At 45.0% G+C, this 20,974-nt stretch overlaps 1 protein-coding gene across 3 annotated transcripts in view; it reads left to right on the top strand.

The window, feature by feature from the left end:
• Window positions 1-17,858, top strand: part of LOC106563077 (myocyte-specific enhancer factor 2C) — a 31,332-nt gene extending 13,474 nt beyond the window's left edge. For all 3 annotated transcript variants that reach the window (XM_014128302.2, XM_014128303.2, XM_014128304.2), the window contains 8 exons: window positions 5,139-5,308; window positions 6,239-6,442; window positions 13,003-13,146; window positions 13,236-13,485; window positions 13,592-13,770; window positions 14,105-14,234; window positions 14,376-14,511; window positions 14,735-17,858. In XM_014128302.2, the coding sequence (XP_013983777.1) occupies window positions 5,255-5,308; window positions 6,239-6,442; window positions 13,003-13,146; window positions 13,236-13,485; window positions 13,592-13,770; window positions 14,105-14,234; window positions 14,376-14,511; window positions 14,735-15,071 (1,434 nt within the window). In that variant the 5' untranslated portion in view covers window positions 5,139-5,254 and the 3' untranslated portion in view covers window positions 15,072-17,858. The remainder of the gene's footprint in view (window positions 1-5,138; window positions 5,309-6,238; window positions 6,443-13,002; window positions 13,147-13,235; window positions 13,486-13,591; window positions 13,771-14,104; window positions 14,235-14,375; window positions 14,512-14,734) is intronic.
• The last annotated feature ends 3,116 nt before the right edge of the window (window positions 17,859-20,974 follow it).

Raw genomic sequence — 20,974 nt, forward strand, 5'->3', positions numbered from 1 at the left:
AGTGGACAGTTTGGTTTCACAGAAGTGTGATTGACTTGGAGTTACATTGTGTTGTTTAAGTGTTCCCTTTATTTTTTCGAGCAGTGTATATATATGTATACATATATATATTTATTTATATGTGTATATATATATGTATGTGTGTGTATATATATGTGTGTGTATATATATGTGTGTGTGTGTATATATATATATGTGTGTGTGTATACAGTACCATTCAAAAGTTTGGACACACCTACCCATTCAAGGGTTTTTCTATATATTCTTTTTTTTTACATTGTAGAATAATAGTGAAGACATCAAAACTATGATATAACACATATGGAATCATGTAGTAACCAAAAAAGTGCTAAACAAACCAAAATATATTTAATATTTTTGATTCTTCAAAGTAGCCACCCTTTGCCTTGATGACAGCTTTGCACACTCTTGGCATTGTCTCAACCAGCTTCACCTGAAATGCTTTTCCAACAGTCTTGAAGGAGTTCCCACATATGCTGAGCACTTGTTGGCTGCTTTTCCTTCACTCTGAGGTCCAATTCATCCCAAACCATCTCAATTGGGTTGATGTTGGGTGATTGTGGAGGCCAGGTCATCTGATGCAGCACTCCATCACTCTCCTTTCTGCCGAATAGCCCTTACACAGTCTGGAGGTGTGTCGGGTCATTGTCCTGTTGGAAAAGGGTTAAGTGTGCCTTGAATTTTAAATAAATCGTGTCACCAGCAAAACACGCCCTCACCATCACACCTCTTTCTCCATGCTTCACGGTGGGAACCACACATGCAGAGATTATCCGTTCAGCTACTCTGCGTCTCACAAAGACACAGCGGTTGGAACCAAAAATCTCACATTTTAACTCATCAGATCAAAGGACAGATTTCCACCGGTCTAATGTCTATTGCTCGTGTTTTTGTTGGCCCAAGCAAGTCTCTTCTTATTATTGGTGTCCTTTAGTAGTGGTTTCTTTGCAGCAATTTGACCATGAAGGCCTGATTCACACAGTCTCCTCTGAACAGTTGATGTTGAGATGTATCTGTTACTTGAACTCTGTGAAGCATTTATTTGGGCTTCAATTTCTGAGGCTGGTAACTCTAATGAACTTATCCTCTGAAGCGGAGGTAACTCTGGGTCTTCCTTTCCTGTGGCGGTCCTCATGAGAGCCAGTTTCATCATAGCCCTTGATGGTTTTTGCGACTGCATTTGAAGAAACTTTGAAAGTTCTTGATTGACTGACCTTCATGTCTTAAAACCTCTTGGGGCTAGGTGGGACGCTAGCGTGCCACCCGTGGTGCACTCCATCAACAGCAGGTGCATTTCAAGAGCGGCAAATTTGAATCCAAATAAATGTCAAAATTCAAATTTTTCAAAAATACAACTATGTTACACCATTTGAAAGATAAACATCTCCTTAATCTAACCACGTTTTACGATTTCAAAAAGGTTTTACGGCGAAAGCATAAATTTAGAGTATGTTAGGACAGTACATTTACAAGAGTTGTGTGTAATGTTTTGTCAAGTCAAAGACAGGGTCACCAAAACCATAAAACCAGCTAAAATGATGCACTAACCTTTTACAATCTCCATCAGATGACACTCCTAGGACATTATGTTAGACAATGCATGCATTTTTAGTTCTATCAAGTTCATATTTATATCCAAAAACAGCGTTTTACTATGGCATTGATGTTGAGGAAATCGTTTCCCTCCAATAACCGGCAGTCAAGTCAGCGTCAGAAATTAAATAATTAAAATTAGAAAACATTGGTAAAATATTATATTGTCATTTAAAGAATTATAGATTTACATCTCTTGAACGCAATCAACTTGCCAGATTTAAAAATAACCTTACTGGGAAATCACACTTTGCAATAATCTGAGCACTGCGCCCAGAAAAATACGCGTTGCGATACAGACTAGACGTCATGTTGGGGAGATCTAAAATCGAAAATACTATGTAAATAATCCATTACCTTTGATTCTCTTCATCAGATGTCACTTCCAGGTATCACAGGTCCATAACGAATGTAGTTTTGTTCAAAAAAGCTCATCATTTATGTCCAAAAATCTCCGTCTCGTTAGCACATGATGTAAGCCAGCCGGACTTCTCGTCATGAACGAGGGGAAAAAATATATTTCCGTTCGTTCAAACATGTCAAACGTTGTATAGCATAAATCATTAGGGCCTTTTTAACCAGAACATGAATAATATTCAAGGTGGACGAATGCATACTCTTTTATAACGTATTGGAACGAGGGTACCCAACATGAACTCGCGCCAGGTGTCTAATGGGACATCACCGTTCCATGGCTCTTGTTCGGTCAGATCTCCCTCCAGAAGACTCAAAACACTTTGTAAAGGCTGGTGACATCTAGTGGAAGCAATAGGAAGTGCCAAAATATTCCTAAACCCCTGTGTTTTTCAATGGGATAGGTTTAAAGTCAATACAACACATCAGGTATCCACTTCCTGTCAGAAAATGTCTCAGGGTTTTGCCTGCCAAATGAGTTCTGTTATACTCACAGACACCATTCAAACAGTTTTGGAAACTTTAGAGTGTTTTCTATCCATATATAATAAGTATATGCATATTCTAGTTACTGGGTAGGATTAGTAACCAGATTAAATCGGGTACATTTTTTTTATCCAGACGTGCAAATGCTGCCCCCTAGACCCAACAGGTTAATGCAATGATGGACTGTCGTTTCTCTTTGCTTATTTGAGCTGGTCTTGCCATAATATGGACTTGGTCTTTTACCAAATATACCACCCCTACCTTGTCACAACACTGATTGGCTCAAACGCATTAATTCCTCAAATTCACTTTTAACAAGGCACACCTGTTAATTAAAATGCATTCCATGTGACTACCTCATGAAGCTGGTTGAGAGAATGCCAAAGCTGAGTGGGCAAATCTGTCATCAAGGCCAAAAGTGGCTAATTTATTTTGATTTGACACTTTTTTGCTTACTACATGATTCCATATGTGTTATTTCATAGTTTTGATGCCTTCACTATTATTCTACAATGTAGAAAATAGCAAAAATAAAGAAAAACCTTGAATGAGTAGGTCTGTCCAAACTTTTGACTGGTACTGTATATAAATATATATATTTATTTTTTTTACAAATCGCCACTTAGAGTCAAATATCAATGTAATATTATCCAAAAATAAGATTGAGATATGTCACTGTATAGATGTTTTCCCCCCGTCACTAACAGACACACACACACACTCACACGTTCACACACAGTACATCACTTGGGTCGAGCTCCCTGCCATCCAGGGCATTTATACTAGGCGGTGTATGAGGAAGGCCCGGAAAATTGCCAATGACTTTAGCCACCCCAGCAATGGACTGCTCACCCTACTACCGTTTGGTAAACGGTACCGGAGCATTGTGTCTCGGACCAACAGGCTCTGAGACAGCTTCTATCTCCAAGCAATAAGACTGTTGAACTGCTAAGCGATGGCTGCTCAATCCCATCCACGGACTATCTGCACTGACTTTATACACAATCTCAAGTCTCTATCCACACATTCACATACTTAAACTGTCACTCTGGCACACACACACACACTTAACACACACACTCACACATACTAATGCTGCTATTCATGATTATTTATCCGTCTGCCTAGTCGCTTCTAGTCCCTTTTACCCCTGCCTACATGTACAGTTGAAGTCGGACGTTTACAGAGACTTACGTTGGAGTCATTAAAACTCGTTTTTTAACACCTCCACAAATTTCTTGTTAACAAACTATAGTTTTGGCAAGTCGGTTAGGACATCTACTTTGTGCATGGCACAAGTCATTTTTCCAACAATTGTTTACAGACAGATTATTCCACTTATAATTCACTGTGTCACAATTCCAGTGGGTCAGAAGTTTACATACACTAAGTTGCCTGTGCCTTTAAACAGCTTGGAAAATTCCAGAAAATGATGTCATGGCTTTAGAAGCTTCTGATAGGCTAATTGACATAATTTGAGTCATATTATTCCTTATTATTCCTAATGTTTTCTACACTCAGTGTATACGTGTAGTGTTCCCTTTGAAATATACTGTATCTCCTTCCATTTCTTCAGTGTTCTTGTCTTCTTATCTCTCGTTCTCTCTGTTTCCCCATGAGAGAGACAGAGGCCTGATTAACAGATGGAGGGATGGAGAAATGACGGAGGGAATATAGCACATACTCCCCTCAGAGGATACTGGGCCTGTGCTCTCTCTCTCTCTCTCTCTCGCTCTCTCGCTCTCTCGCTCTCTCGCTCTCTCTCTCTCTCTCTCTCTCTCTCTCTCTCTCTCTCTCCCTCTTTCTCTCTCCCTCTTTCTCTCTCTCTCTCCCTCTTTCTCTCTCTCTCTTTCTGTCTCTCTCGCTTTCTCTCTCTTCCTCTCTCTCTCTCGCTTTCTCTTTCTCTCTCTCTCTTCCTCCCTCTCTCTCTTTCTCTCTCTCTCTTCCTCCCTCCCTCTCTCGCTCATTCTCCCGTAGTTATTATATACTGTACGTCAATAGGTTATGATAGCGATAAGAGTAAGGGGCTGAAGTTAGGTGTCAATGTAAGAGGTCAGGGGTCATGGATTAGGGGATGGGGGATTGGTGGGTTACTCTAAACTCCGCTGAGACCCTCTGGTAAACCCAGGTGTACTGGATTAGGGGTGCGTGACACGCAGTGACTTAGTGTTACACAACAAGCTGTGGACTGAATCCTTCAGATCCTCTGGGCCAAGACACACAAAGCATGGTTAATAGATGTCAACAACGGGACTCTTCAGCTAGAGGTGTACCCTGCTGCATGTGTGTTGGGATGGAGAAATTATGGACATGTCCATTTTCTAATTGAATAGGCTTTTCGAACTTGCATTTCTACCTTCAGTGGGAAGCAAATGGGCGTCTCTCTGGTTGTCAATTAGATGCAATGTTTGTGAACTGAGTTGTGTGGTAGAGATGTATGTCTTCATCAGTGAGTGATTTTCCTCTCTCAGGTCAAGCTGTTGAATGATCAATTCTTCAGTTTGACACAAACATAGTTGAACCGTTCTCTACGACTGCTCAACAAGTACTAGTGTGTGTGTGTGTGTGTGTGTGTGTGTGTTTGACAACATCTTAACTGATTTCTTTCTCTGTTTCTGTTTAAGGAGCGAATGCCAGAGGAATTGAGAGGAGGCAAATAAAGAGAACACTGCTGTGAGGATTGAGACAAGAGAAGAAGAACAGGACTTTTGGGGATAGGAGAGAAAGAGAAGGAGCGAAGATGGGGAGGAAAAAGATCCAGATAGCACGGATTATGGATGAACGCAACAGACAGGTAAATGAACACACACACACACACTCTCTCTCTCTCTTAAGCTTGTGCTTAATCGTGTGTGAGCTTACTCAGACAGGGTCACACACATAACCCCCAACCCTCCCACGCCCGCAGAAAACTAGGTGGGCAGGAAGCAGAGACAGATGCATTGTGTGTGTGTGTGTGTGTGTGTGTGTGTGTGTGTGTGTGTGTGTGTGTGTGTGTGTGTGTGTGTGTGTGTGTGTGTGTGTCTGTATGTATGTGTGTGTAGTGGGGGAGTGGTTCCTCTCTTCCTGTTATGACAGGAAATGCACTAACATGTGCTTCCTGACCCCTAGAGCTCGAATGACCTCCCTGTTCTCAGCGTGTGTGTGTTTGTTTGCATGGGATTACCAGTCCTTCCAGCCTCAGATTTCTTCCCTAGTGTCCTGACAGTGACATTGGATCTTCCACATATTCTGTTGTGAACACGTAGGCCTTCAGCGTACAAGTAATACATTTCACCTACATAATGTCTTCCCCCTCTCTCCCTCTACCTTTCTATCTCCCTCTCCTTTTTTATCTATCTCTCCCTCTCCCTATCTATCTCTCCCTCTACCTTTCTATCTATCTCTCCCTCTCTCCCTCTCCTTTTCTATCTCTCTCCCTCTCTCCCTCTCCTTTTCTATCTCTCTCCCTCTCTCCCTCTCCTTTTCTATCTCTCTCCCTCTCTCCCTCTCCCTATCTCTCCCTCTACCTTTGTATCTATCTCTCCCTCTCCCTATCTATCTCTCCCTCTACCTTTGTATCTATCTCTCCCTCGCCTTTTCTATCACTCTCCCTCTCTCCCTCTCCTTTTCTATCTATCTCTCCCTCTCTCCCTCTCCCTTTCTATCTATCTCTCCCCCTCCCTCCCCCCCTCCCTACCTTTCTATCCATCTTTCCCTTCTCCCGCTCTTTCTCCATCTCCAGGTGACGTTCACCAAGCGGAAGTTTGGCCTGATGAAGAAGGCGTACGAGCTGAGCGTGCTGTGCGACTGTGAGATCGCCCTCATCATCTTCAACAGCACCAACAAGCTGTTCCAGTACGCCAGCACCGACATGGATAAGGTCCTGCTCAAGTACACTGAGTACAACGAACCTCACGAGAGCAGGACCAACTCTGACATTGTGGAGGTGGGTCCCACACAGTTTATTTGCAGACTGATTCACGGACATGGTCTCCCAGGTCTAATAGCAGATAAAATAACTGATTATAAGTACATGTTCAGTTTGTTGAATTAACAGCGGAATTCAGCTAGTCTGCTGGTATTTTGTAACATACAATACTCAGGCCCGTGTGTGTGTGTGTGTGTGTGTGTGTGTGTGTGTGTGTGTGTGTGTGTGTGTGTGTGTGTTGGGCTCATGGCCCACGGCTCAGGGAGGCTAACGTGTGCAGGTCTGAGTCGGCCAGCCTGGAGTTACTTAACAATGTTAAGGAACAAGGTGTCCCCTCACAAACACACACACACATGTCCAACATCCCCATTCAACCCTCTTCAGGGCCACCCAGCGGACCATGTGACAGAGGTTAGGGACAAGGGTTTAGGGAATCAGAGTTCACAGGACAGGTGTGTTGGATTCCGGCTCTGTAACGTTGACAGGAATCTTTACCGGCTTGGAGGAGAGTTGTTGTGGTCTTATATAGGGTACTGTTAAAGAGAGGGAAAAGGAGAGAGAGAGAACAGAGAGATCAGTGAAAGATGTGTGTTCCCACACAGGCCATGAGCCTCCCATTGGGAGTAGTGGGAAAACCGAGCTTGGTAGTTTTGGTAGAGTGCAGAGGGGGGTGGGGATGTTAAATGTGTGGGAATGGGGACTTCTAGCACTGTAGAAGGCTGGGGGGGGGAGGGGGGGGGAGATATGCAGCTCAGTTTTGGGACTATTCCATGTGTTCCATTGTAAACCAGGCAAACTAAATCAACCAAGCACAGCTAAAATATTCCACAGTGTTTCACATTTGAGCCAGATCTGGTGGTTATGTGTTTGACGTGTCAGTGTTGTATAACGTGGTGTTTTGCCTGATAGCTGGTGTTGTAACGTGGTGTGAAGGAGGGTCAGGTCTCCCTCTTCACCTGTCCTCCACAAGTCCACCTCATGGTTAGTCTGCCAGCTCCGACAGGAGCAGCATATAATTTACTGTTAATCTACTGTAATCTACCATAATCCCATCACACTCATTACTGTAATCTCAATATGCCCCTTCTAATCCCGCTCACCAAACGTCAACTCTCCTCACCCTTCGTCTCTTCTCCCCATCCCTCCTCTCTTTCCTGCCCTCCCTCTCTTCCTGGCTGACCTGGTCACCTCTAGTGTGTAGTCATCTCCTGGGGGACAAATAAATGATAATGGATATTTCCCTCCTCCTTTCTGTCTCAGTTCCCTTTCCTTCTCTCTCTCCTCTCTCACTTTCAAGCCTCCCTCGCTCCTTCTCCTCCTTTCTCCCTTACCCCTCTATGCCCATTTATTTCCTTCTAGATTGTTTGTGTTCCGTCTCTCTATCCGCCTCTCTCTTTCCCCCTCTTCCTTTACCGTTTCTTTCCCCATCCCTCCGTCTCTCCCGCGCCAGTGTGTTTGGTTAGTTCAGTCTTGGCAGGGCCAGTCATTCTAACTGGTATCCCCTCCAGCTCTCTACCACAGAGTTGATAGAGTTACTGTGACTTCATGCACATGCATGCCAGTGCATTCCTGTGCTTTGAGTTGTGTGCTCTGTTTGTGTGTGTGTGTGTGTGTGTGTCTGTTGTTGGTGCTCTTAACTGTTTTCACCTGCAAATATGCTGTTGTCCACACGGCTCACACCAGAGACACAGAGCGCAACAATCTAGAGACGGACGACCAAAACGAAACAAAAATGATCCCAACTCATTTTTTTTTTACTGGAGCGTGTCCTGTCCATAAATTGCTAATGACTTTCAATACACTGTAACAACATACCGGTATATTTTTCAGCATCTCACACAGCTCCTGTGCTTTGTATTGATAAAAGCCTCATGACCTAGCTGTGAAACCTTGTGAGCCGTAGAGCTATCTGCCTGACTGGAATGGAGCAGAATAAAGTCTCCTTTGTCTGGGTTTCTTTCCCCAATAATGAGGGGGAGGGGTGTGGGTGGGTGTGTGTGTGTGTTGTATGTGTGTGTGTGTGTGTGTGTGTGTGTGTGTATTGCAGCTTGTTGGATTTCTTACTCGTGGATCAGGATCATGGCTATATATATAACGGAGAACTTCTGCATTCCTCACCCCCTTTTCTACTAACCCTATTTCGCTCCATTCTGTGGTGTGTGTGTGTGTGTGTGTGTGTCGCAGATTGAAAACAGCTGAAGCTCTCAGTGAAGCTCGTCAAAAAGAACACACACACACACACACACACACACACACACACACACACACACACACACACACACACACACACACACACACACACACACACACACACACACACACACACACAGTCCCAGTGGTAACTCCAGCTCTCTTTGTGTAGTCAATTCCTTCCTGTTAAATGCCTGGAAACCAGCAGCAGGCTAAAAATAGACCGCTGCTGCTAAGAATAGCCTCTCTGGGATGTGCGTGTGTGTGTGTGTCTTGGCGGGTTGGCAGACATGAGGAGAAATAGAGGGGTCGTGTAACTTGGTCCAAAAAACGTTAGATTTCATCTCATTTTAACATTCTGTCATAAATAGCACACGTCCAACTTCATAAAGAACACGTTTTCCCATCTCAAGAGTTTAAATAAATAACAAAAATGACTACAGTAAGTACCTATTATGTGCCAAATGAAGTAACAGGGTTGACTGTAACAAGGTTCGACTGTAACAAGGTTGACTGTAACAAGGTTGACTGTAACAGGGTTGACTGTAACAGGGTTGACTGTAACAGGGTTGACTTTAACAGGGTTGACCATTTCATCTTAAATCTTGTTTGTTGTGTGCAACAGGGAGGGGCAATTGAATGGAAGCTTCACAATAAATTATTTTCATTTTTTTTAATTGTCAAACATTTTTAGCCTGTCTCTCTCTGAGTAAGAGGGTTGAAGTGTTATGCTCCACCCACTCAGTATTCCAACACAAAACAACAGAAAATTACAAAAAAAAGAGTAAAACCAGCTCACCTGCTTTTTACACTGGGATTTGACTATCAGATGTTCAATGTTTTTTAGATAAAAAGGAATCTTTTCACCATATTAAAGTGAGAGGTCAGTTCACGTAAAAGGATTGACGTTAAACTGAGGGACAGGCGTAAATGAATCACTATGAAAGAAATAATCTTCATGAATAACTTTGTCAAAGCAACAAAATAACTAGGGCTTTACCATGAAGGTGAAAACCAGTGCAGTCAAAAACGAGATTTCCCTGGGTTTTAAATATATCTCCACGCTGTGGTTGTAATAATCCTGTGAAGTTGTGAAAATGACAATAATGCCTTTTTAGTGTAAGAGCTGCTTGAAAAAGACCACCTGCAATTTCAGCCTGTTTTGGTGGGATGGAGTTGTGGCCTGCCCGATGACAGGCAGGTCGTTATCAATAAAACGTCACAATACGGTGCAGAGCGTTTGATTTGGCTCCTGAGGGGCAAGGAGACCACCAGCTCGGCTTAAACCATTGACAAATAAGGGCTGTTTTCAAAATGGAAGTTAAATAAACGTTAGAAGTATTTGGTTTTAACAGCGTCGCCTCTTAAACGTCGTATTCAGACCTGCACATTTCCGATTATTCCACATTTAACTGTACCATCAGAGTTATACAACCATTCACTGCATTCTTTACATGATCCGTACACATCAATTGATCATGTCATTTCAGATACCCGAGGGTAGCCTATCACTTTGACATATAGCTAGCTAGCTAAGCAAGCAACATGTGTCATTAAGCTTGCTTCGTCAGAGGTGAGGCTTTTGGAAAGCGCTTGACATCGGCAAGTCCTCGCCCTGGTAAAGTTGCCGGTCAGACTTCTGTCATCACCGCTATAGCCAGCTATACCACCCTGCATCCCACTGCTGGCTTGCTTCTGAAGCTAAGCAGGGTTGGTCCTGGTCGGTCCCTGGATGGGAGACCACATGCTGCTGGAAGTGGTGTTGGAGGGCCAGTAGGAGGCAATCTTTCCTCTGGTCTAAAAAAAATTATATCTCAATTCCCCAGGGCAGTTACTGCCCTGTGTAGGGTGCCGTCTTTCGGATGGGACGTTAAACAGGTGTCCTGACTCTCTGTGGTCACTAAAGATCCCATGGCACTTATCGTAAGAGTAGTGGTGTTAACCCTGGTGTCCTGGCTAAATTCCCAATCTGGTCCTCATACCATCACAGTCACCTAATCATCCCCAGTTTATAATTGGCTCATTCATCTCCTCTCCCCTGTAACTATACCCCAGGTCGTTGCTGTAAATGAGAATGTGTTCTCAGTCAACTTACCTGGTAAAATAAATTTCAAAAATACATGGCAGGCAAGTCAAACAATATTTGCATATAGCCATCTAGTTTGTCCCCTGAAAGTTAGCTTGTTAGCTAGTTATTATTGACGTGATCTGTCCTCAGCTAGCCAATAGTGAGAGATATCATCCGGCTGCCCTCGCATATCTGAAATGACACCATCAGTTACTTGCCGTATAACTGATGATCTAACAACATTTTGCATGGAATCACATTTATTGAACAATCCCTTGAAAGACGGCACACAGCAGGCAAATCGAACGCTCCGCACCATTGTGATGTTAATAGAACAATAAGGAGAGGTCCTAACCTCTCTGTCAGTAACAGTTCATTTTCAGTTTCCCCGTCCCCAGACCACTCCCAGGCAGTCATAGCAAAATTCTTGCCTGATAAATTGGTCTTTGCTTTTTTGACCATTTTTATATAAAGTAATCAGAGGAAGTTACTTAATTGTTACCCAGAAATGATTTTATATTGAGCTAAAAAACAGCTGCATTGGACTTTTAAGTGGGTTAAAATCTTCCTAGAAGTCACAGCGGGTTCATGGAGGGAAACGTCAAAGTGCAGAATTTTTGCACTTTAGCAAGTCTTTATTCATATAACAAATCTGATTTATTGAGTTATTTCTGTGTGAGTGTGTGAGTGTGAGTGCGTGTGTGCGAGTGCGGTCGAAATGTCCGCCTGTTGGGTTAGGAGAGGTGAGATGTTGTGAGAGTTGCACGTCATGTTCCCTGGCACACGAAGAGCTGCCTTGCACTCTGTGCCCTTGTAATTATGGCACATGCCATAATTGATATGGAAGTGGTTGGGAGACCAGACCACCCATAGGGGAGAAAAAACAACAGGGAGTAGACGGAAAAAAACACAGAGAGAGAGAGAGGTGCTGTAACGGTTTTGACATGGTTGTTTTTTTTGTTAGCGGTGCCAGGTAGGTTATGCCTACCTGAGAAAATACTGATTTCTCCTTTTAGTTTGACAGGGAATGAGTTTAGGGTGGGTTGGAATGGAGGTAGGGTGTTCAGTGATCTCTCTCTCTCTCGCTCTCTCTGTTTTACTTTCTCTCCTCCTCTCTCTCACTCTCTCCTCTCTCCTCTTTTCTCTCCCTCCTTCTCTTCTCTCTCAGCTGCCCCCCCCTCCCCCCGAGCACCTATAGTCAGCTGTCCACTCAACCACCTACCGCCTTCACCTCTCACACAGGCACGCACACGGAACACAAATACGCACCTCTCTCACCACGCACACATGCTGCTCTCAAGGTTACACATTACGGGCCTGTGTGTGCCAGGGCTCTGTGTCGAGCCCCAGTATGGAGAGTCACACGTTCTGAAATACAGAGTACGAGTTCTTCACTTTTCACGTGTGTACTGTCATTTCATTATTGTCTGGCTGGGCATAGTGTGTGATTGTGGGGTGGGGAGGCGAGGGAGGTATGGGGGAGTGAGTAACAGAAGGGAAGAGAGGGGTGGGGGCAGGGAATGGGCATGAAAGAGACAGAGAGAAGGGACAGTGGGGGTGAGAGGGACGGGGAGTGTGGGGGGTGGGGGCTGGGGTCGAGGGGTGCTCTGGCTGTCATAGAGGCAAAAAAATAGCCATCTACGGCCATCCCTCAGGCGCAGAGCTGTGATTGGCTGAAGCCGGGCTCAGTCACACCCCCTCCCCGTGTTGGCCAGTGACAGGTGGGCATGACTGGGCAATACGGTCCTGGGCCTGCCACAAATTGTGTGTGTGTGTGATAGCTTTTTTGGTCTAGTGATAGGCCAGTGTTAGGCTGTAAAGTGCTGAGATACGACAAAGTTGAGACAAACTGCACACACACACACACACACACACACACACACTAGGCAAAAGCATCCCAGCTCCATGGACATTATCAGCAGTGATAAGGGAGGCCTACTCTTTCCATTACTCCCCCCCCCCTCTTTTTTCTCCTCTCATCTCTCCAAATCACTGTCTACCACCCTTTCTCTTTCAGCCCCTCTCCCTCTATTTCCTTTACTTTTTTCCTCTCACTTTGTCTACTCTCCCTCTCTTCTCCGCTCATATTGTAGTTCAGTGAGAGTATTTATCTGCCGTGTGTTATAGCGCCTCTTGGTGTCAGTCAAAGGGACTGCAACACTTCAGAGATCAAGAGTTAACTGTTGTGGTTTAATCACTGACTCTTTTTTTTGTAACAGTGGCATTAACAGACTCTCAAGCCATTTGCAGAGTATCATTAACATTTGTTTTCTCTCTCTCTCTCTCTCTCTCTCTCTGTCTCTCTCTCTCTCTCTCCCAGACTCTGCGAAAGAAGGGTCTAAATGGCTTTGACAGTCCCGACATCGAGGCAGACGACTCTGCTGGTCAGAGCCCCGAGTCAGAGGACAAATACCGCAAGATCAACGACGACATCGACCTCATGATCAGCAGACAGAGACTCTGTGTGAGTGCTAACTGGAATTGTGTGTCCACTCCTACCACTTCTCCATTTGCCTTGCTTAACCCTGTCGTCTCTTTGTCTCTGTCCGGCAGGCTCTCCCCCCCTCTAACTACGACATGGTTGGCTCCATCCAGGGCCAAAATAACAGCGGACTCCTCTACTCTCAACCTGGGGCGGGGGGTTCCTTAGGAAACCACAATCTGCTGCCCCTCTCGCACACACACCCTGGGCTGCAGAGGAACAGCATGTCGCCTGGACCCCAACACACACACCGACCCCCCAGCGCTGGAAACGCAGGAGGGATGATGGTCTCAGAGCTGTCTAACACGGTCTCTAACACTGGTGAGTTAACTATCGCGATGCACCTACATTTTTCACAGTGTGATGGCTCACGCAACCTGGGTAAAACAAGAAAAACGGACAGTATTCTCCTCTGTCCGTCTCCTAGGTAATGGTAGCTATGGTAACCACCGTCACTCTCCGGGGCTGCTGTCTCCGGGATGTGTGGCCAAAGGCATGCAGGCCAAGACTCCGCCCCTGATGACCTCCATGACCCTGAGTGGTAACCGCAAGCCAGACCTCCGCACTCTGCTGCCCCCTGGCAACAAAAACAACATGCCCTCCGTCGTGAGTGATCTCCTCTTTCTCCATCTCTCTCGCTCTCACTTTCTCTCTCCTCCCCCCCCTCAGACAGATGTCAAAACACTTACCTGACCCCTCTTGAACAGCTCTTCACACTCTAGCCCACACCGCACATCCAGACACTAATATGAGTTGTATTGCTTTTCAACGCTGCCAGTGTGAGGATTTTGACATGATGCTGGTGAGTGGTGTGACATCACACTAATGGACAACATGTGGAAAGTTACACTGAATATCTGTTTGTATGTCTAGAAGGAAATGGAGATCCACATACTTCTACTTATAAGTGTGCTAATGTATGTTTGTTGTTTTCTTCCAGAACCAGAGAATAAACCACTCCCAGTCTGCCCAGTCTTTGGCTACTCCTGTGGTCTCAATAGCAACACCTACTCTGCCCGGGCAGGGTATGGGAGGGTACCCCTCTGCCCTCTCCACCTCTTATGGCACTGGTATGCACTCCTCTTCTTCTCTCGTCCTCTTCCCCTCCTCCTCTTCCCCTTCTCAAAATCACTGCACCACTTAAGGAATAGGAACCATTTTTCGATTTGCCCACAAGGTTTGTAACGTTTCTCCCCACTCCCACTGTGTAGAGTACTCTCTGGGTGACCTGAGCTCTCTGTCAGGCTTCGGAGGGAACGGCTCTGGATCACTTCACCTGGGATCAGTAACAGGCTGGCAGCAACAACAGCTACAGAACATGCAGCAGTCAGCACTAGGACACATGGGGTGTGTGTGTGTGTGTGTGTGTGTGTGTGTGTGTGTGTGTGTGTGTGTGTGTGTGTGTGTGTGTGTGTGTGTGTGTGTGTGTGTGTGTGTGTGTGTGTGTGTGTGTGTGTGTGTGTCTCTGTGTGTGTTTGTGTGTGTTTGTGTGTCTTTTCCTCTGTGTGTGCTTGTATTTGGGTATTTCCTCTCCCTCTTTCTAACCCCTATCTCTCCTCTCCTCCATCAGAAACCTTTGTCAGAACTCCAACCTCAACCTCCAGAATGTCCATCAGAACCTTCACATCAAGTCAGAGCCCGCCTCCCCGCCCAGAGATCGAGGCATCGGATTTGTCAGCGGAGGGATGGGGGCCGTGTCCCAGGGCTACCTAACAAATCAGGGCCCAGCCGAGGCAGGGCGGTCTCCTGGCGACAGCCTATCCAGCTGTGGGAGCTCATACGACAGCAGCGACCGCGAGGATCACCGCGGAAATGACAACTTCCTGCTGCGCCCGATGTCCAATCAGGAGGAACGCCACAGCCCGTCTGTCAAACGCATGCGCCTATCAGAAGGCTGGGCTACATGATAAGGCCCGCCCTGATTCACAGAGGGGAGGGGCTTGTGTAGAGTTACCTTTAGTGTTATTATGACTATTATTAATCCTGTGTCCAAAATGGCACCCTATTCCCTACATAGTGCTCTTGCCAAACGTAGTGCACTTTATAGAGAATAGGGTGTGATTTCAGATTTGGCCTATATTCTTCTTGTGCAGAGTGAGAGTGTTACACTATAACAGGGACATTATATTACAGGAGTGTGGGGGGGGGGGGTTATAACAGAGATATAAACTGTGTCTCAAATGGCACTCTATTGCCCATGTAGTGCACTACCTTTGGCCAAAAGTAGTGCACTGCATGGGACATAGGGAGTTACTTGTGGCAGCAGTGACATGCAGGAGTGAGGGTTGATATGGAGTGAGGGAGTCCGTGTGGGAGGGTGGGCGTTGCAATTGCTTGTGTTGTGTGTTTGTGAGGGGAGGGGAGGGAATACGTCAATGAATATGTACACTATGTAAACTAGCTAAGATAAAGGTTGAAGATGTCTGGTACTCTGTATGGCCAAGCTACTGGTGAGTTCAGTAATATACTAGGAGACACAAGGACAGGCACTGAGGAGTGGACACGTCATGGTGGATTTGTGTGTGTGTGTGTGGATGAGTGTCTACGTGTGTGAGTGTTTGCACACTGGTGTGTGTGTGTACTCTGTACTACCTAGGCCCAGTCTGCAGCTGGCTGACTAGCAGACAGATAGTGTGAGTGTTCACTACAACTCGTGCATGTTGCAGGTTCAACGTATTCATGTATATAACGAGGGAGGGTAGGCAGAGAGAGAAAGAGAACGGGACAGAGTGACAGAGGCAGGAAGAAAGAGAGAGATGGAGGGGGGGAGACGGATGGAAGTGAAAGAGAAAGACAGAAAAGAAGAGAGCGATAGAGGGAGAAAGAGACAGCGAGAGGAGAGTGATAGGGGGAGAGAAGAAGAGAGACAGGGAGGAAGCCATTATGCAACAGGTTGCACAGAGCTGGAAAAATAGAATAAGAAGTCATTCTAATATTCAAATTCTACGGCTGGAACCCTGGACAACTAGAATATCTCACTTGAAGTGAAGAAGCTTAGGAATCGTAGTTCAATTCAGTCAAAATACTTTCTAAGAGCCATATGCTAACAAATATAATCTGGGTCGTATACAGTACGGTGTTACTCATCCAGATATACAATACAGTTTGCATTATATAAGAAATGCTTTGTTTAGTCAATTGAGATTGAGCCAGTGTGTGTGTGCACGTGGGTGTACGTATGTGTGTGTGTGTGTGTGTGTGAGAGAGAGAGAGTGTGTGTGAGATAGCCTTGCCTGTTTTAGCAGCCAGCGAGGCAAAGCCACGGGGAGGAAGGGGGTGTGAGTTTTGACAGACAGAACTCCTAAAGCCATATTATAAGATGGGAAGTCGATGCTTAGCTGCACATACCAGTGGTTTCCTCTTTATAGTCTCCTGTTTTTTGGAAAAAGTATATTCCTACCTAATTCTATAAAATAATTGTACGAATATTTTTTAAAACGTCTGTGACATTAAGGATGCCTATAGTTCTATTTAAAATAATGACAACATTGTTCAAATCTAGATCAAACCTTGTTTTTCTTCTCAGTGGGGGTTATTATGTAGCTGTGTGCAGGTGGACACGTTTCCTATCCATCTCGAACATTCAGGGACATTTTTTAGTTAAAGCTTCTCAACCTGCCAATGATGTTATGTTAGCCTGATAACACATTTTTTAGGAAGGGTTGCCTCGACACCCAGATCAAGCCTACCCCTGGACTAAAAATGCTTGCTAAATGGAGAATCTCCATTGAAGGCGTGTGTTAATCCGGGAATAGGCCTCGATCGGGGTCTGGGAGCTCTAATCTAAAGCTGCAGAGTCAGTGTATAGACAGAGAAATGGCTGAACGGCTGCCTCTCCTCCCGTCAGACAGTTTTATATGTCAGATATTATTACTGAAAACACATAGGAAACCCACCTAGAAGCATAACTTCTGACTTTGAAAGTCACATTTGTTCCATTTTGCCAGGTTGCAATACAATACAATACTGACTGATGTCAGTAGACAACAAGAGGGCAGAGCCCCACAATGGGTTATAGACTAACCAACAGCCTGATGCTATCCCATTCACCTAACTCATCAGAGCTACTGTTTTCATTTTATTTTATTTGTCTTCGATATTAGAATTATTTGTCTGTACTGCTCAAATCTGTAATTTACCTGTACCTCAAATGTACCCCACACATTCTCACAGCATGTTGGTTTGAGTGGGATTCTGAGAATGTTGTATAATTTTCTTAAATTAATAATAGGTCTACTCCATGCAAAACCCACTTTAACTATAGAATGTTATTGCTTTGTGAAATAATTGGGACTTTACATCTCAATAATGTCATTCTATATCTAAGTTAGGGTCCCTGGATGATTTGGCTTTAAGGCTCTATGTTGGATTCTGTTCTTTAAATGAACTTTATACAACTGCTAACCGCATGGCCTTGGGTAGTGCACTTAGAGAGTGTGTGTCGTTAGGCCTCCTAATCCAGACATGGACGTCTTTCTGAGGTGAATGTTTGGGCGCTACAAGGCTCCAAGCGGCAGAAGCAGGCCTTTGTCGCCACTTGAAGACAACATGTTTCTCACTAAAGGAAGGGAGCTAACGTCTCTACTGCTTAGCCGATGGAAATAAACATGTGCTTTCCCGCACAGGCAATGAATTAAATGGTATTGGTATTCTGCAGACAAACTCAGTAAATATACAGGCTCTTTACTTTTAAACACGTCTCTGTGTGGTTTGTTTGACTCCCATGACTCCTGCTTCTGTTCCTCCACTATCGCCTCTCTCTCTCTCTCTCACTCTCTCTCTCTCTCTCTCTCTCTCTCTCTCTCTCTCTCTCTCTCTCTCTCTCTCTCTCTCTCTCTCTCTCTCTCTCTCTCTCTCTCTCTCTCTCTCTCTCTCTCTCTCTCTCTCTCTCTCTCTCTCTCTCTCTCTCTCTCTCTCTCTCTCTCTCTCTCTCTCTCTCTCCCTACTTTTAGTTACTTATTCATTTGACTTGTGGTGAAAGGTAAACTAAGGTCAAGAACTATTTCTAATACTTTATCAGTGGGTACTCAAAGGTATTGGTGTTTCATAAACATTTCCTGTCAAGTGAAACTGGTTCTAGCGAAGGACAAAACTTTAAGTCAAGTATATATATATATATATATATATATATATATATATTTACACTGGAAGACTCTGCTTTAGCCTAAATTACATAGGGTGGAGATCAGAGGAGGCTGGTGGGAGGAGTTATTGGAGGACGGGCTCATTGTAATGGCTGGAGTGGATTGAATGGAACAGAGCCAAACGTGGTTTCCGTATGTTTGATGCCGTTCCATCGATTCCATTCCAGCCATTACAATGAGCCCGTCCCCCTATAGCTCCTCCCACCAGCCTCCTCTGGTAGAGCTAGAGGTTATAAACCAATCTGAAGAGTTTGTCGTGTGTGACAATCTGTCCTGTCTGGTTATTGGTAGACACTGAGTGTACAAAATATAGCTTTTTCCGTGACATAGACTGACCAGGTGAATCCAGGTGATTCCTAATTGGTGTCACTTGTTCAATCCACTTCAGTCAGTGTAGATGAAGCCTTGAGACAATTGAGACATAGATTGTGTATGTGTGCCATTCAGAGGGTGAAAGGGCAAGACAAAAAATGTACAGTAAGTGCCTTTGAACGGGGGGTATGGTAGCACATGCCAGGCGCACCGGTTTGTGTCAAGAACTGCATCGCTTCTGGGCTTTTAATGCTCAACAGTTTCACACCACAAACCAAACACTTAATCAAGTATAAAGATTCCGGATGGTTAGTTTATGATACATTACTGCAGTTTCCACAGATGAAACATGCTTAGAGAGAAGGATAGTGTGGGGTCTCCTGCTCCCAGCTGTCAGTCGATAAGTGATCTGTCAATGGATACACTTGAAAACTTCAAAGGATGAGTTTGTCTCTCTCAACTATGGTAAGAGCATGGAAACAGAAGCCTGCAATCCAAACTGAATGCTTCTATTTCACTATTGTATGTCTCAAATTGCTTGAGACTCAGGATGTGCAATGAGACTCAGAATGTAAACCCCCCCCAAAAATGCTTGCTTATTTTGTTTTCGTCGCAAAGCGTGTTTAAATTTGATGCATAGTGTTTCTAAGAAGAGGAAGATGGAAATGCCCTGATGAGAACTCTATACTGAAGAAGGGAATCTAGAAGCTGGAGCAGGAGAACTGAAGAAAAGATACCTAGAGGCGATCAAAGGGGAAGGTCAGTATCACAATGACTTCACAGAGTTAATGAGTGTCAGGTTATTGCTAAGTCACGTCTCCTCTTGTGTCTGTCCTCCCATCTGTCTTTCGTAGGCTGGGTTGAGGTACCAGCTTTGGTTCAGCCCATTCATCCTGGAATACTGTGTGTCTGTCGCTCCGAGTCCTTCAGACTGGGTATCTACAGAACAATATCTCGCACGGCGTTTCCTGACATCAAAGGCATTTTCACAGTACACTATCAAATATCAACCCATATTGAATCTACCCTGTGTGACCCCTATCTGACTGTCTTTCCGGGAGTTTATAACAATAAACGTCTGACTTGATCTCTTCTTGTGGGCCTCAGACTCTATAGTGTACGGGGGGGATATATATCACTGCCGATTACAACCACTGCCACCCAGGTAACAGAGACAGACTCTCTGCGGGAGAGGTTCATAGCTATGAGACTGGATCAGCACATCAAAGCCTGACTGGACTGATGAAGGTGAGTGGAGCTTCAGAGTATCTAAACCATCCACTCTTGTACCATGCGAATCCTTGCAGTTATGCGACTCTGCACTATAAGAGAACCTCCAGACCGGATCGGCTGACTCCCTCCCTTTTAGAGAAGCAGATTCATCCTGAAGTGATTCAGCAGCAGACAGCCACACATGCAGACATGGCTGTGACATGTCTGCATGTCTGCTCGGGCCTTCCTCGTCCTTAAGGGTTTCTCCTCTTGGAAAAGAAGTGATTTAGTTAAAAACGCTGAAGAACGTGATCCCAATTTGTTCAGCAGAGGACGGAGCTCCAGAACAACTGGTATCTGAACATCCCAAAAACGATTTCCCTGGTCTCTAATGTGCATACTATGGAGATCTTGAGAAGGTGGTCAGGGGTTACAGAGAGATAGTATACCTTTGGAAGTCCCTCGCTTAACTGCTGGTGCCCAGTGGAGAGAAGGCTGTTCCTCTGAAAGTTTGTCTTTGCCCTCTGAAGAACCGGCACCCTAAAGCAGCCTGCGTTAGGGACTGCAGTGAAAACCTGCAGTCCAGGATAGAGACACAGCTGGAAGACTGCAGAGCAGTGACTGGATGACAAACAGGCCGAGCTGGAGTTCCTTGAAAGTCTTCCCTATGACCTCAAAACGAACGCAGACCAGGCCCACGCACCTCTACCAGAACACTCAACTACCGTGATTCATGGCTGAGGAGAACAAGAGTAGGAAAATGATCACAATCATTCATGTCTTTAATGGTTTTTAACGAGGCCAAACAGAACTGAAAACTCAATTTCACTGCAGGCTCCATCCCAGATGATTCCACTCCTGGAGCCTCCATCCGTCTCTACCAGGGAGACAGGTCAGTGGACTCTGACTATGAGCCTTTGTCAAAGCCTGACCCTGTTCAGATGACAGACACAGCAGAGCAGCATCACTCTGATCTTAACACCGTCAAAGACTGGACACACTGACAGCCTCAGAGTGGAGTACAGACCTGTCAGAACTGATCTATTTCCCTGTGTAGGGAAAATGGAGATACTTGGAGACCAGAGATAATGGGGAAGACTGCGATATCAAGCCTGGAGAAAGACATGCAGTACCAGATCAGA

Source organism: Salmo salar, chromosome ssa11 (assembly GCF_905237065.1).
Source record: "Salmo salar chromosome ssa11, Ssal_v3.1, whole genome shotgun sequence".
Taxonomy (NCBI): domain Eukaryota; kingdom Metazoa; phylum Chordata; class Actinopteri; order Salmoniformes; family Salmonidae; genus Salmo; species Salmo salar.